The sequence below is a fragment of the Oncorhynchus mykiss genome, chromosome 13, assembly GCF_013265735.2.
Source record: "Oncorhynchus mykiss isolate Arlee chromosome 13, USDA_OmykA_1.1, whole genome shotgun sequence".
NCBI lineage: Eukaryota > Metazoa > Chordata > Actinopteri > Salmoniformes > Salmonidae > Oncorhynchus > Oncorhynchus mykiss.
Window position 1 is genome coordinate 56958609 of NC_048577.1, and position 14167 is coordinate 56972775.

The 14167-nt window shown below is 42.2% G+C and overlaps 1 protein-coding gene and 1 long non-coding RNA gene across 7 annotated transcripts in view; one reads left to right on the top strand and one right to left on the bottom strand.

Moving 5' to 3' along the window:
• The first annotated feature begins 1989 nt into the window (after positions 1-1989).
• LOC110486865 lies at positions 1990-4409 on the top strand. The gene is made up of 2 exons (XR_005035611.1): positions 1990-2400; positions 2457-4409. It is a non-coding gene; the product is annotated as an uncharacterized LOC110486865 (long non-coding RNA).
• The window catches only part of LOC110486860 (TOM1-like protein 2), a 45914-nt gene continuing 35215 nt past the window's right edge, over positions 3469-14167 (bottom strand). For 3 of the 6 annotated variants that reach the window (XM_036941598.1, XM_036941599.1, XM_036941595.1), the window contains exons 13-16: positions 13150-13221; positions 7955-8014; positions 7003-7045; positions 3469-6486 (exon numbers count right to left, since the gene is read on the bottom strand). In XM_036941598.1, the coding sequence (XP_036797493.1) occupies positions 6341-6486; positions 7003-7045; positions 7955-8014; positions 13150-13221 (321 nt within the window). In that variant the 3' untranslated portion in view covers positions 3469-6340. The remainder of the gene's footprint in view (positions 6487-7002; positions 7046-7954; positions 8015-13149; positions 13222-14167) is intronic. The other 3 variants (XM_036941597.1, XM_036941596.1, XM_036941600.1) reach the window with 3 other exon arrangements.

Genomic DNA, 14167 nt, shown 5'->3' on the forward strand with positions numbered 1-14167 from the left:
CAGCTGCAAACTAGTTGTTGAATAGCAAGCAGTGGAGCAGGAGAGATATAGTATATAGGGGCCCGGCCTGCTTTCAGCAGGACTGCCTTTGTTGCCTGGGGCGATTGTTGTCCTGACTGACATGATGCTCTTTTGAATCTGGTAACACACCAGGAGATCAGTGTGATGCTCAACAGGCAGCCAAAGGAGCAGTCAGTTATCAGCATAGATCCAATTGAGAGGTCTATGGGTGTGCACTGTATTCAGTCAGGGAGATCCAGGCAGATCTAAACTGAACAAAAATCTAAATGTAAAATGTTGGTCCCATGTTTCATGAGCTGAAAAAATAAAATCCCAGAAAATGTACATAAAAAGCTTATGTCTTTCAAATTGTGCACACATTTGTTTACGTCCCTGTTAGTGAGCATTTCTCATTTGCCAAGATAATCCATCTACCTGACAGGTGTGGCATATCAAGATTAAACAGCATGATCATTACACATGTGCAATTTATGCTGGGGACAATAAATGGCCAGTCTAAAATGTGCAGTTTTATCACACAACACAATGCCACAGATATCTCAAGTTTTGAGGGAGCGTGTAATTGGCATGCTGACTGCAGGAATGTCCACCAGAACTGTTGCCAGATAATTTAATGTTAATTTCTCTACCATAAACCACCTTAATGTCATTTTAGAGAATTTGGCAATATGTCCAACCGGCCTCACAACCACAGACCACATGTAACCACGCCAGCCCAGGACCTCCACATCCGGCTTCTTCTCCTGCGGGATGGTCTGAGACTAACCACCCGGACAGCTGCTGGAACTGGGTTTGCACAGCTGAAGAAGTTCTGCAAACTGTCAGAAATCATCTCAGGGAAGATCATCTGTGTGCTCGTCATTCTCACCAGGGCCTTGACCTGACTGTAGCTCTGCATCGTAACTGACTTCAGTGGGCAAACGCTCACCCCCGATGGACCCCGGCGCGCTGGAGAAGTGCACTCTTCACAGATGAATCCCGGGTTGCAACTTTACCGGGCAGATGGCAGACAGAGAGTATGGCGTCATGTGGGCGAGGGGTTTGCTGATGTCAACGTTGTGAACAGTGCCCCATGGTGGCAGTGGGGTTATGGTATGGGCAGGCATAAGGTAGACAACAAACACAATTGCATTTTAATCAATGACAATTTGAATGCACAGAGATACCGTGATGAGATCCTGAGGCCATTCATCCGCAGCCATCACGTCATGTTTCAGCATGATAATGCACAGCCCCATGTTGCAAGGTTCTGTACACAGTTCCTGGAAGCTGAACATGTCCCAGTTCTTTCATGGCCTGCATACTCACCAGACATGTCACCCATTGAGCACGTTTGGGATGCTCTGGATAGACGTGTACAACAGCATGCTCCAGTTCCCACCAATATACAGCAACTTCGCACAGCCATTAAAGAGTGGGACAACATTCCACAGGCCAAAATCAGCAGCCTGATCAACTCTATGCGAAGGAGATGTCGTGGTGCATGAGGCAAATGATGGTAACACCAGATACTGACTGGTTTTCTGATCCACGCCCCTACTTTAAGGTATCTCTATTCCCAGTCATGTGAAATCCATCGATTAGGCCCAATTTATTTATTTAAAAATTGACTGAATTTCTTTTGTGAACTGTAACTCAGTAAAATCATTGAAATTGTTGCATGAATACATCTGGAGTGTCTGCATGGACATCAACAGGAAACTATTACCTTGGCATGGGAGGGGAGGTATAACTACCTACAGTATAAGGGGAAAGGTTCAGGGTAGGGGAAACATGCAGTGCTATGAATAACATGGTGCAAGAAGTGAGTCTGTTGCATCACTCAGTGGGCCACTACGCCAGGTTGAACTATGAGCTTGTCTCTGCCTGAATTTACCATGTGTGTTCACTATCATATTTCATATACTAACACCATCGCAAGGACAAATGTAATACACACAAGAAAATAACCATAAACAAAGTGTTGGTAGAGGTCACACGTTGCTAGTGTTTTATTGGTTAATACGTGCATAATCAGGTCACACAATAGAAAGCTGAAACCAAAGTAATGAATTGCAGAACAGCACAGCCATAGAACACCCACATCATCATACAGGAGGGACAAGAGTTCTCCTGACCATTTAGTCTAGACCGGAACATTTCCTAGTCAGGAAAAACAGCTGTTCCTCAACAGAACACCGGAGGACACAATTTCCAGCTCCCCCATGTCCATACTCAGTGAGCAAAACTGGTTGAAAAAACATTTAACTAGTTTTGCTGTTGAAATTACATATTTCAACCAGTTTTGCGGGTAGTGAAGAGATACATTGGGTTACAATGTCCAATAGCTCATTCCTGTTGCAACCCAACAGGTCCACATGTTCCATAGCAATCCAACAGGTCCACATGTTCCATAGCAACCCAACAGGTCCACATGTTCCATAGCAACCCAACAGGTCCACATGTTCCATAGCAACCCAACAGATCCACATGTTCCATAGCAACCCAACAGGTTCACATGATCCATAGCAACCCAACAGGTCGACATGTTCCATAGTAACCCAACAGGTTCACATGATCCATAGCAACCCAACAGGTTCACATGATCCATAGCAACCCAACAGGTTCACATGATCCATAGCAACCCAACAGGTTCACATGATCCATAGCAACCCAACAGGTCGACATGTTCCATAGCAACCCAACAGGTTCACATGATCCATAGCAAACCAACAGGTTCACATGTTCCATAGCAACCCAACAGGTCGACATGTTCCATAGCAACCCAACAGGTCGACATGTTCCATAGCAACCCAACAGGTCGACATGTTCCATAGTAACCCAACAGGTTCACATGATCCATAGCAACCCAACAGGTCGACATGTTCCATAGCAACCCAACAGGTTCACATGATCCATAGCAAACCAACAGGTTCACATGATCCATAGCAAACCAACAGGTTCACATGATCCATAGCAAACCAACAGGTTCACATGATCCATAGCAAACCAACAGGTTCACATGATCCATAGCAACCCAACAGGTCGACATGTTCCATAGCAACCCAACAGGTCGACATGTTCCATAGCAACCCAACAGGTTCACATGATCCATAGCAAACCAACAGGTTCACATGATCCATAGCAAACCAACAGGTTCACATGATCCATAGCAAACCAACAGGTTCACACAACCATCTGATCGGAGGACAGCGTAAAAGATTAAGCATATACATAATGCTTTCTGGTTATAAAAAATAAAAAGTGACACACATAGAAATCAACTGTTTAAAGTGACATGTTATATTTGTTCAGTAACAAAGAATCTTAGTTCAAACATCTCTATGCTTTGTCCAGCCTTAAGACATAAGAGGAACAGCAACTGTTGATTGTAAAATGTATGCTACTATTTCATAAGAGGTGGAATTAAAGCAACAGAAGACCAACTAGGACAAGAATGAAACAGAGTTAAAGCGCATTAATAACAGTTTATTCTGTTACAGTATTCTAAAACACATTCAAACATTAATGCCCAAGACAAATCATACAAATAATGTACTTGTTTGTAATATCACCCTCACATTTATAAATGATTGTTACAAATAATGTTTGATCTGGAAGCAGATGTTTTTAAATAAAATACAGTAAGGTCTTTTTTACTTATTTGAGTATCTCATTTACAGTATAATACACATTACTTTGATAAGTATATAAGGATACTTGCAAGTAAACACATAGTTCCTATTGAAGTGAAACGTCATGGCGTTTTGTAGTTATTCATTTGGTGTTAATTGTAGAAGCTTTATAAGCATTAACTTTGAAAAGTACTGGCAAAAGAGTTGAAATGAAGAACGAACCTCTTTTGCCTCAAAGGTCTGTAGCCCATGTTTTCCTGACAACAGGAAGAGAATGTTATGCCCGCATCTAACTCCATTACCTACTGTAGGTAAGCAAAGTAAAATAGAATGTTAACAGGTTAAAATGGGCCGTCCCACTAGCAGAGTCACAGCCCACAGCTACCGCCCACTGTAATCCTCAAAAATAAAAGACAGGAAGCTTTACCAGACAATTTAGACCACAGTAAAAACACATAAAACACGGTAAAAATAACGTTTTTGGTCATCCTTCTGAAGCACATCCGAACCTATTTCTGTTCCACACATGTATGTGTAAAGAGAGGAGAGCAGGGGAGCTTCCCCAAAGTAGAAAGGATCTGGGAGGAATTTGTTTTCCTGCATGACATTACTGTACATATACAACCAGGAGACCAAACAATACATTAATGAGTTAGCCTTTCGACTAGGCGACCTACACAAAAGCTAATAATTCAGTTGGACTTATAAACATGTACTGCAGGTAATACTCACATATTTCTGATGTATATACATATATTTATGTAAACATACATACATTTTTTTTTATTACAATAACTACATGTATAAGCGTTTGCAATAACTCTTTTCTGTGAAGTATGCTACCAATACGCCATCATAAATTTACAATTTGATTCGATTTTCAGTGCCATATTTCACCTGCACTATTCCTTTAATTTCCATATCAGGAAAAAGTGTCCGGTTTTCTATTTACGGCTGTCTGTAAAGTGTGCTTTGTAGAGCAGAAAAGGGCTGAAATTTCATAAAGATATAAAATCTTATGCAATTAGTCTAAGAAAATGTCTTGTGTCCTATAAAAACAGTTCCCATCTTATTAACACAAGGATAAACATACCGAAACGTTCAAGGGTCCAAAAGTGCATAAAGTTCATTAAATTGGTCTCATGGTAGAAGGGGAAGGAAAACATTGAAGAATAGCCCAATATCAGTAGACACCAGTGGAGGCTGCTGAGGGGCTGGAAAGAAGCAAACGGAATGGCATTAAACACATGGAAACCATGTGTTTGATGTTGTTGATACCTTTCCACTTATTCCGCTCCAGCCATTACCACGTTCCCGCCCTTCCCAATTAAGGTGCCACCAACCTCCTCTGATAAACAATTACTAAATTAGTTTGTCATTAAAAAGTCTTTGGAAGAACTCAAAATCGCTACACTTACATAGTGTACAGATAGTACCAGAGCGGAACGTCACTGCTGCAACTCATACGGTTGTTGTCGTGGTAGTATTAATCACATTCCATTTGTCACATGCGCAGAATACAACAGGTATTTCACCTTACTGTGAAACGCTTATTTACAAGCCCTTAACCAACAATGCAGTTTTATGAAAAATAAGAGTTAAAAAAAATATTTACTAAATGAACTAAAGCAAAAAAATAAAAGAGCAACAATAAAGTAACAATAACGGGGCTATATACAGGGGGTAACGGTAACGGGTCAATGTATGGTACCGGTACCCCCTGTATAATATCCATCAGAAATATTTGGTGGGTGTTACTTAGGTTCTGATTGAAAAGACTACTTTGGACCCTTTCCTTCCCTACAGTATGTACACACCACACAGATAACATGGAGGGAAGTTGACAACAGCTTTTCAAAGAGGAAAGCAAATATAAAAGCTGTGTGCCAGATATTTGCTGTGGTGCCATAGGGCTTGAACCTTGACATGGCTGCTTGCAGCTGTATATATTTTGTCCTTCTCCCTTTTGAAATGTGGAGACAGACAGATACAGGTAAGTCATGTTTGCTATTTGGCCCTGCAGAACTATTGTGCCATAATTGAGTAACACTAGCATGGAGTCTGTCAAACAGTAGTCTTTCCTCATGCATTGCCTTTCCCTGTACCAACATTTCACAACTGTAGAATGGGTAATGAAAGGGTTAAGGAAACCTAAAAAGGAACGTGAGTAAATAATAAAAAAGAGACAACTACAGAGTGCAGCGCTATTACATAGTACAGTACAAACTGTTAAAAGAATAAATGCATCAATTATTCATAAGCTACATTTATTAAAATAACACAGTACTCCTCTGTTTGTATAGACTATATGCCTCGGTCTGCTTTTTCAGAAGGATTTTTTCTGTTAACCTTCACACCTTCAGAGGAACATAAAGACGAGGTTGTGTCATTTTATCCTCATCCTCACAATGTTAGGTTATATCCTCCTTAGGGTAGCTAGCTGCAGATGAGATACAAGACGACAGACACATCCCACACTGACAGACGGATCAAACCCTCAATAGTAATACATGATGCAACGCGGCTGGGCAGGCGGACAGCAAGCAGACAGCAAGCAGACAGCAAGCAGACAGCAAGCATGGTCCTCTGCAGGAGGAGGATTGGTGTTCAGTTCAGTAGCTACACTGCTGCTTGGCAGGAGTGGCGGATAGGGGATACCTAGGTACTGCAGATGTCTCAGAGAGAGAGGTTTCCTGGGGGAGAGTCTACAAGGCAAAGAGGGCATCCTCCGTCCGTTCAGCCTTCTTGCGGGTGCCGCTGGGGGCGCTGAGAGGGGGACCAGGCTCATCACCAGGGAGCGATGGTAAGGAATCGACCACCTTCGCTCGATCCTCCAGAAACTTATCAAACTCTAGAGGAAGAGGAGAGAAAACCCCTGTTAACAGCAGGACATATACAAATGGTTAGTCAGTTGTTGACTTTTTGGGTAGTGATCCTCATTGCTGCACCTTCTGGAGAGGCACAGTACTGCATGTTTTTGCCCCACATCAGCAGTGAAACACCTGATTCAGCCAATCAATGTGTTGAAGATCAGTAGATTGGTTGAATCGGGTGTGATGGTACTAAACTGAGACAAAAGCCTGCAGTACTGCGGCTCTCCAGGAGCAGGATTGAGAATAACAGCACAAAGGCTGCGTTTAAACAGACAGCCAATTCTGATCTGATTGGATTGGTCAAAAGACCAATTAAGTGGCAAAAGATCAGAATTAGGCTGCCTGTGTAAACGCAGCCTAATATATCAAGTACTAAAGAGCTGATCAGAGAATTTTGACACAAATTAGGAAACTGAATCTATGCCACATTTAATGAGAGCTTCTACATGAGACATGCACAGTATCAAGTGTTAGTGCCCTGAATCCATCCATACCTTCACTCGTCACCCCTTCCTCACCATCTAAACCATCGCCTTTCTATTCAGAGGAGAAGAAATGGAAATCAGTGAATCCATAACATTTGTGGGCAAGTCTGCCAGGAGGAGCACACAACCATTGACTCACCAAGATGCCTTACAGTAAATGGACATTGTTAGGCGTCAAAGTCGAAACATTAGTCTTCCCTTCGGTATTGAATAAGTATGGGTTGCAAAATTATTTCCCAAAATCCCCTTGTTCTCCTTAAATCTCGGAGTAGAATTCACAGATTTCCTGCTTATTCCCTCTTGATTCCAGGAATCTTCCAACAAGGATTTCTTGAAAACCAGGGGATTTTGGGAAAGTTAGACATGTTACAACCCTACGTACAAGTTGACTAAGCTACTTACCTCCCTGACCTCTACAGGACACCATTCACAACTCAGGGAGGTCACTCTCACGCAGTGCTTTTGTACTGACATTGAGGTACTTCAAGAACATGTACTTTCCACCACTGTGACGGACCCATGCTTCCACCATACTTCAATAGACCCATCCACTCGTCCATCCAACTTTTCAGAACCTGTTTACTCTGCTATATATCCCTTTAAGGACCTGTGAGTACCTTTCACATTCATCAGGGAGAACCACTGTAGCATCAACTGGTGTGATATGATACAATACCAATGTCATCTTTAGACAGGCAGGTTTTATTCTTCACTCCAATAGATTCTCTAGATTAGCATTATGGTAGCATGTGAGAGATAGGTCACAGTTATATCACTCTCATCATTGGTGGAAAACCATTAGTCAGATAATGAATGGAAGGAAGATGGTCAACTAAAGTTTGGAACACTACATGTGATCTACCTGGTTACGTGAGATGGATAGAAATGTGAATAAAGAAAAATAAACGAGAGAGAAGAGGAGAGAGAAGAGAGCGAGAGAAATCAAGGTAAAGAAGCTCACCACATCAGCACAGAGCCACTCCTCTATGTCATCCATGACAGAGGACTGCGATACGGGGATCTATGGAGCAAAGCCATGGACAAACCCAGCGGACGGCACAAAGCCACACAATAATAAACCCACCCGACAACACAACAGAACAAAGAAATGACAAAAACAAAAGAAAAACAACAAGAAAAGATTCACCGGAGGCTCTGAGAGGAAAATGACAAATAACAAAAACAAAGCCATCAAACCAAAACCAAGATCAGAGGAAGAGAACACCAGACACATGGCCGTAGTCCTCAGACAGTCTCTGTCTGTGTGTGCAGGTTCCTCTTTCATGTTCAACTCATTGATTTATTATGCATAGGGACAGGATTTCTAGCTGACTACATGACCTGACCAGGAAAAAATAAATAATAAGAATTGGGTCCCTGGGCATAGGCTATTATTACCAGTTCATAGGCTATTACCAGTTCATAGGCTATTACCAGTTCATAGGCTATTTATTACCAGTTCATAGGCAGTAACCAGTTCATAGGCAGTAAACAGTTCATAGGCAATAACCAGTTCATAGGCTATTACCAGTTCATAGGCTATTACCAGTTCATAGGCAATAACCAGTTCATAGGCAATAACCAGTTCATAGGCAATAACCAGTTCATAGGCAATAACCAGTTCATAGGCTATTACCAGTTCATAGGCTATTACCAGTTCATAGGCAATAACCAGTTCATAGGCAATAACCAGTTCATAGGCAATAACCAGTTCATAGGCTATTACCAGTTCATAGGCTATTACCAGTTCATAGGCTATTACCAGTTCATAGGCTATTACCAGTTCATAGGCTATTACCAGTTCATAGGCTATTACCAGTTCATAGGCAATAACCAGTTCATAGGCAATAACCAGTTCATAGGCAATAACCAGTTCATAGGCAATAACCAGTTCATAGACTATTACCAGTTCATAGGCAATTACCAGTTCATAGGCTATTACCAGTTCATAGGCAATAACCAGTTCATAGGCAATAACCAGTTCATATGCAATAACCAGTTCATATGCAATAACCAGTTCATAGGCAATAACCAGGGCCCAGAGATTTACCTGGGTCAAATCACATGGTCAGGATTCTGGGAAAACTCTTGTCCCAGACCACTTCCAAGGTATTTATTTTGTCCTTGTTAGTTCTAATGAGTAGTCATGAAACTATCAGCTGATTTGATAGCTACAGTTATGTAACACTGTTAATTAGTCCAGGTCATTAGTCAATTAGCAGATCAGCCAATTCACATGAGTCAATCATTTATTGGAAGGACAACCAGCAAATGACAGGGACCACCGAAGACTGGGAATGAGGACTAATGTCATAATGACACACAAGCACACACAGAGCATGAGCAACGCTGGCTGCATGACATCATGCAGTGATAGTGAGAATGGAAAGGAGAAGGTGAGAGGGTGGATGCCATGGTTTGTGTGTCATGTGGAGGTCGGAGTGACTCCGGGTACAGTACCAGCAATCGGGACTGATAGGAGAGGGGTCAATGGTCATGAAGTCTGCTCTAACATTTGCATATATGCACAGGTCTAGGATCAGCTTACACTCCTGGTTTAATGGTTCTGGGTGAAAGTATACCCATATGCACAGATCTAGGATCAGTTTACCTTCCCCAGATCCTAACCTGAACCATTCATTAAAACATCCGTATCACGATGTAACTGAATCCTAGCCGATCTCTTTCAATCTCCTTCTAGTTGCCGATCACAAAGATCCAAGAGACGGAGATACTGAGAAGTTACACAGAAGTACACAAACTAGTGGTGTTGAGAGCAGAACACTATGATGGAGAAGAGATCATGCTCAAGCTGCCAGGCATCTGCATTCACTGATGTCATGTCGACAATCTAGTCTTTAGAATCTAGATTATCTAACAGATCAAATTCCACTGTTGTGTACCGATATAAGAAGGACATAAACGTATCATGCTCTTAAAGATTCTATTAGCTCTTTTGGGACTTTGACGAGAGATGTTGAAACAAAGAATCAAGGAAAACATCAACAGGTACTGTTGTGTAGGATGCTCCATACACTAGGTCACTAGCGGTAGATAGAAAACTCACTCAAAAGGTAAAACAGAGGGTGAGTTACTGTAAGGGAATTCCCCACAGAGTCACGTGATCTGCATAATGATATGAAAGTCAGATCATATGGATTTGGCTGTCTAGCTAGCTAAACTCCTTTCCAGCAACTTCACAATGTATTGTTTTTAAGCCTTGTTCACAGATTCCGGTTGTTGAACATTATGCAAAGTCAACTTTGCAAAGCCAACAGGGTTGACATAGAATGGTCAACATCCCTTCAAATTAGTGGATTCTGCTATTTCAGCCATACCCATTGCTGACAGGTGTATAAAATCAAGCTCACAGCCACGCAATCTCCAGACAAACATTGGCAGTAGAATGGACTTACTGAAGAGCTCAGTGACTTTCAACGTGGCACCGTCATAGGATGCCACCTTTCCAACAAGTCAGTTTGTAAAATTTCTGCCTTTCTAGAGCTACGCCGGGTCAACTGTAAGTGTTGATATTGTGAAGTGGAAACGTCTAGGAGCAAAAACAGCTCAGCCGTAAAGTGGTAGGCCACATAAGCTCACAGAACTGGACCGCCGAGTGTTGAAGTGCGTAAAAATCATCTGTCCTCGGTTGCAACACTCACTACCGTGTTCCAAACTGCCTCTGGAAGCAACATCAGCACAATAACTGTTTGTCTGCAGGTTAATGAAATGGATTTCCATGGCCTAGCAGCCGCACACAAGCCTAAGATCACCATGCACAATGCAAAACATCAGCTGGAGTGGTGTAAAGTTTGCCTCATTGGACTCTGGAAATGCATTCTCTGGAGTGGTGAATCACGCTTCACCATCTGGGTTTGGTGGATGCCAGGAGAACGCTACCTGCCTGAAAGCATAGTGCCAACTGTAAAGTTTGGTGGAGGATGAATAATGGTCTGGGGCTGCTTTTCATGGTTCGGGCTAGGCCCCTTAGTTCCAGTAAAGGGACATCTTAACACTACAGCATACAATGACATTCTAGATGATTCTGTGCTTCCAACTTTATGGCAACAGTTTTGGGAAGGCCCTTTACTGTTTTTGCATGAAAATGCCCCCGTGCACAAAGCAAGGTCCATACAGAAATGGTTTGTCGAGATCGGTGTAGAAGAACTTGACTGGCCTGCACAGAGCCTTGACCTAAACCCCATTGAACACATTTGGGATGAATTGAAATGCCGACAGAGCCAGGCCTAATCGCATGACATCAGTGCCTGATCTCACTAATGTTCGTGGCTGAATGGAAACAAATCCCTGCAGCAATGTTCCAACATCTAGTGGAAAGCCTTCCCAGAAGAGTCAAGGCTGTTATAGCAGCAAAGGGGGGACCAAGTCCATAATAATGCCCATGATTTCAGAATGAGATGTTCGACGAGCAGCTGTCGACACACCATGGTCAACAGGGTTGACATAGGACTAGAATTCAAATAAATAAAAGTATGGTACAATATTGAACAGTTTAATACCAATCACAACAGCAACCAATGTGTCAGATCATCAACAGTATTGTAACTAATAGGTTTAATATGTTAAATGGGTTAATGCACTAGTGTTCCAGTGTTAAAACAGGACTTCTATGCTAGTTGTCTTTAAATATGTATAGTATATTATCTCCACTGAACAAAAGTATAAACACAACATGTAAATTGTTTGTCCCATATGTTGGTCCCAAGCTGATTACACGGCATGATCATTACACAGGTGCACCTTGTGCTGGGAACAATAAAAGGCCACTCTAAAATGTGCAGTTTTGTCATACAACACAATGCCACAGATGTCTCAAGTTGAGGGATCGTGCAAGTGGCATGGCAGGAATGTCCACCAGAACTTTTGCCAGATAATTTTATGTTAATTTCTTTACCATAAGCCACCTTAATGTCTTACTAGAGAATTTGGCAGTACGTCCAACCGGCCTCACAATCACAGACCATGTGTATGGAGTTGTGTGGGCGAGTGAGTTGCTGATGTCAACGTTGTGAACAGAGTGTCCCATGGTGGCGGTGGGGTTATTGTACGGGCAGGCATAAACTACAGACAACGAACACAATTGCATTTTAATCGATGGTAATTTGAATGCACAGAAATACTGTGAAGAGATCCTGAGGCCCATTTTTAAAAAAAGGTATCTGTGACCAAGAGATGCATATCTGTATTCCCAGTCATGTGAAATCCATGGATTAGGGCCTAATGAATGTATTTAAATGGACTGATTTCCTCATATGAACTGTAACTCAGTAAAATCTTTGCAATTGTTGCATGTTGCGTTTATATTTTTGTTCAGTGTAGTTCAATAAAAATGTATCTATAGACCGTTAGCTTGACAATGCATCTGACAGAGATGGTGATACTTATTGCTACACAGACGTTTGAACCAGGTCGAATCAGCAATAATGATACTGTTGACAACAAATCTGATGTCAACCATAGAAATAGAATCCCTTTTAAAATGGCCGCCGGTCTATCCATTCTAGACCGACTGACTTGAATGGGGATTCCCGTTCCAGTGATTATATTTCTATAATGTCAACAGCCATGGCAACATAACACCTGTTGTGCAGCAGTAAAGTATCTGTACCTCTCCTGGGTTTAGTGTGTGACTGTTAGACATTAACTGTTTGTGACTGCTGAAAACCCACACCTGGCCCTGGGGACCAAGCAGACCTTTCACGTCATCCATGAAGGGAGGATGAGAGGACCAGGACCAACAGTAGGAGGGACAGAGTGAAGGGAGTCCACATTTGTAACAGTAGGTAGGTGTGTGTTTGTATTCAGAATATGCATAACTCAGATTCACCAGCTCAGAGGTCCTAGGAGTTTAGATTCCTTTCAGAGCACACAAGGACAAATTAAGATTCTAACAGCTTATTTATTCATCATTGTGTGGGTATTGTACAATTGGAGGAGTCGTCTGGCTTTTTCTAACGTGTCTCCATTCTACTGTTGGCGCTAGCTGGTTTAGCAGTGCTGGGATATGGATTGTCAGGGGGATGGATGGATGGATGGGGGGGGGGGGGGGGGTGATGAGGGTGCCAGCGGTGTAGGGGGATATGGATGATGGGGTGATTGGACATAGGGGGAGGACACTGAGGATGGAGTCCTCACCATTCCTTGGGTAATAAGCCAGCTGTCTATGGGCAGCTCCAACTCTGGGTTATCATCCCCTATGACCCTCAGCTGAATCAACAACAGAACAACACCTTACACAAGATAGAGGAAGCCCCAGACCAGAGCAACAGAGCACAGAGAGGAAACAGAGAAATCAAATGCAATGCAACAACCTAGACTGAAGAAAATATAGGGAGAGGAAAGGATGGGGGGAACAAATGAGAGGAAAATACCAGAATCATTCCAATTAAAAGGTGAACGCATGGGGAAAGGAGGAAGAAAATAAGGATAGTTTGAACTTTGAATCCTCAGCTGATCACTAAGCCCCAGACTGGCAGATACATTCCATCTGAGGCAATCTCAACTGGCACTGGAGGGTGAAGGGTGTGTGTAATCGGTTTGTGTAATCGGTGTGTGTGAGAGAGAGAGAGTTTAGATTTCATAATACTTTATGTCTGGCCTTACAGGTGTAGAACCTGATTACAAAGTGCCTTGTTAGTACTGACTGACTGTGGTACAAGAAGTGGAATGAAAAAAATAAATACAAGAGTTTTGACAATTTGAAGGAGAAAAGGTGACATGCAAAAAGTGGAATTCAATAGCATGGTTTCCTATGACCTTTGACACCCATAACGTGACAAAATACTGTCTTACAGAAAGCAATGACCAAGACGAGAGGAAAAAACAACACCAAACACTACTGAGGAATGACAGAATGACCAAGTAATGGGAGTTTATAGTTTAAAATGTCTAGAGAGAGTATTACATGTAGCTCTTTAGAATACCTAGTTATACTAGACTACAAGCCATGCGGTAGTGTGTGCTTGTTACTCCAACAGTGTAGTTCACCATACAGAGCTGGCTAGCCATGGTCTACTACTGTATTAATCTGGTATTACTCCTGGAAAGTCAGAGGCCTGTGTCCCAAAGGGCAACCTATTCCCTATATAGTTCACTACCTTTTGACCAGGGCACTATATAGGGGATAGGGTGCCATTAGTGGTACAGAGAGCAG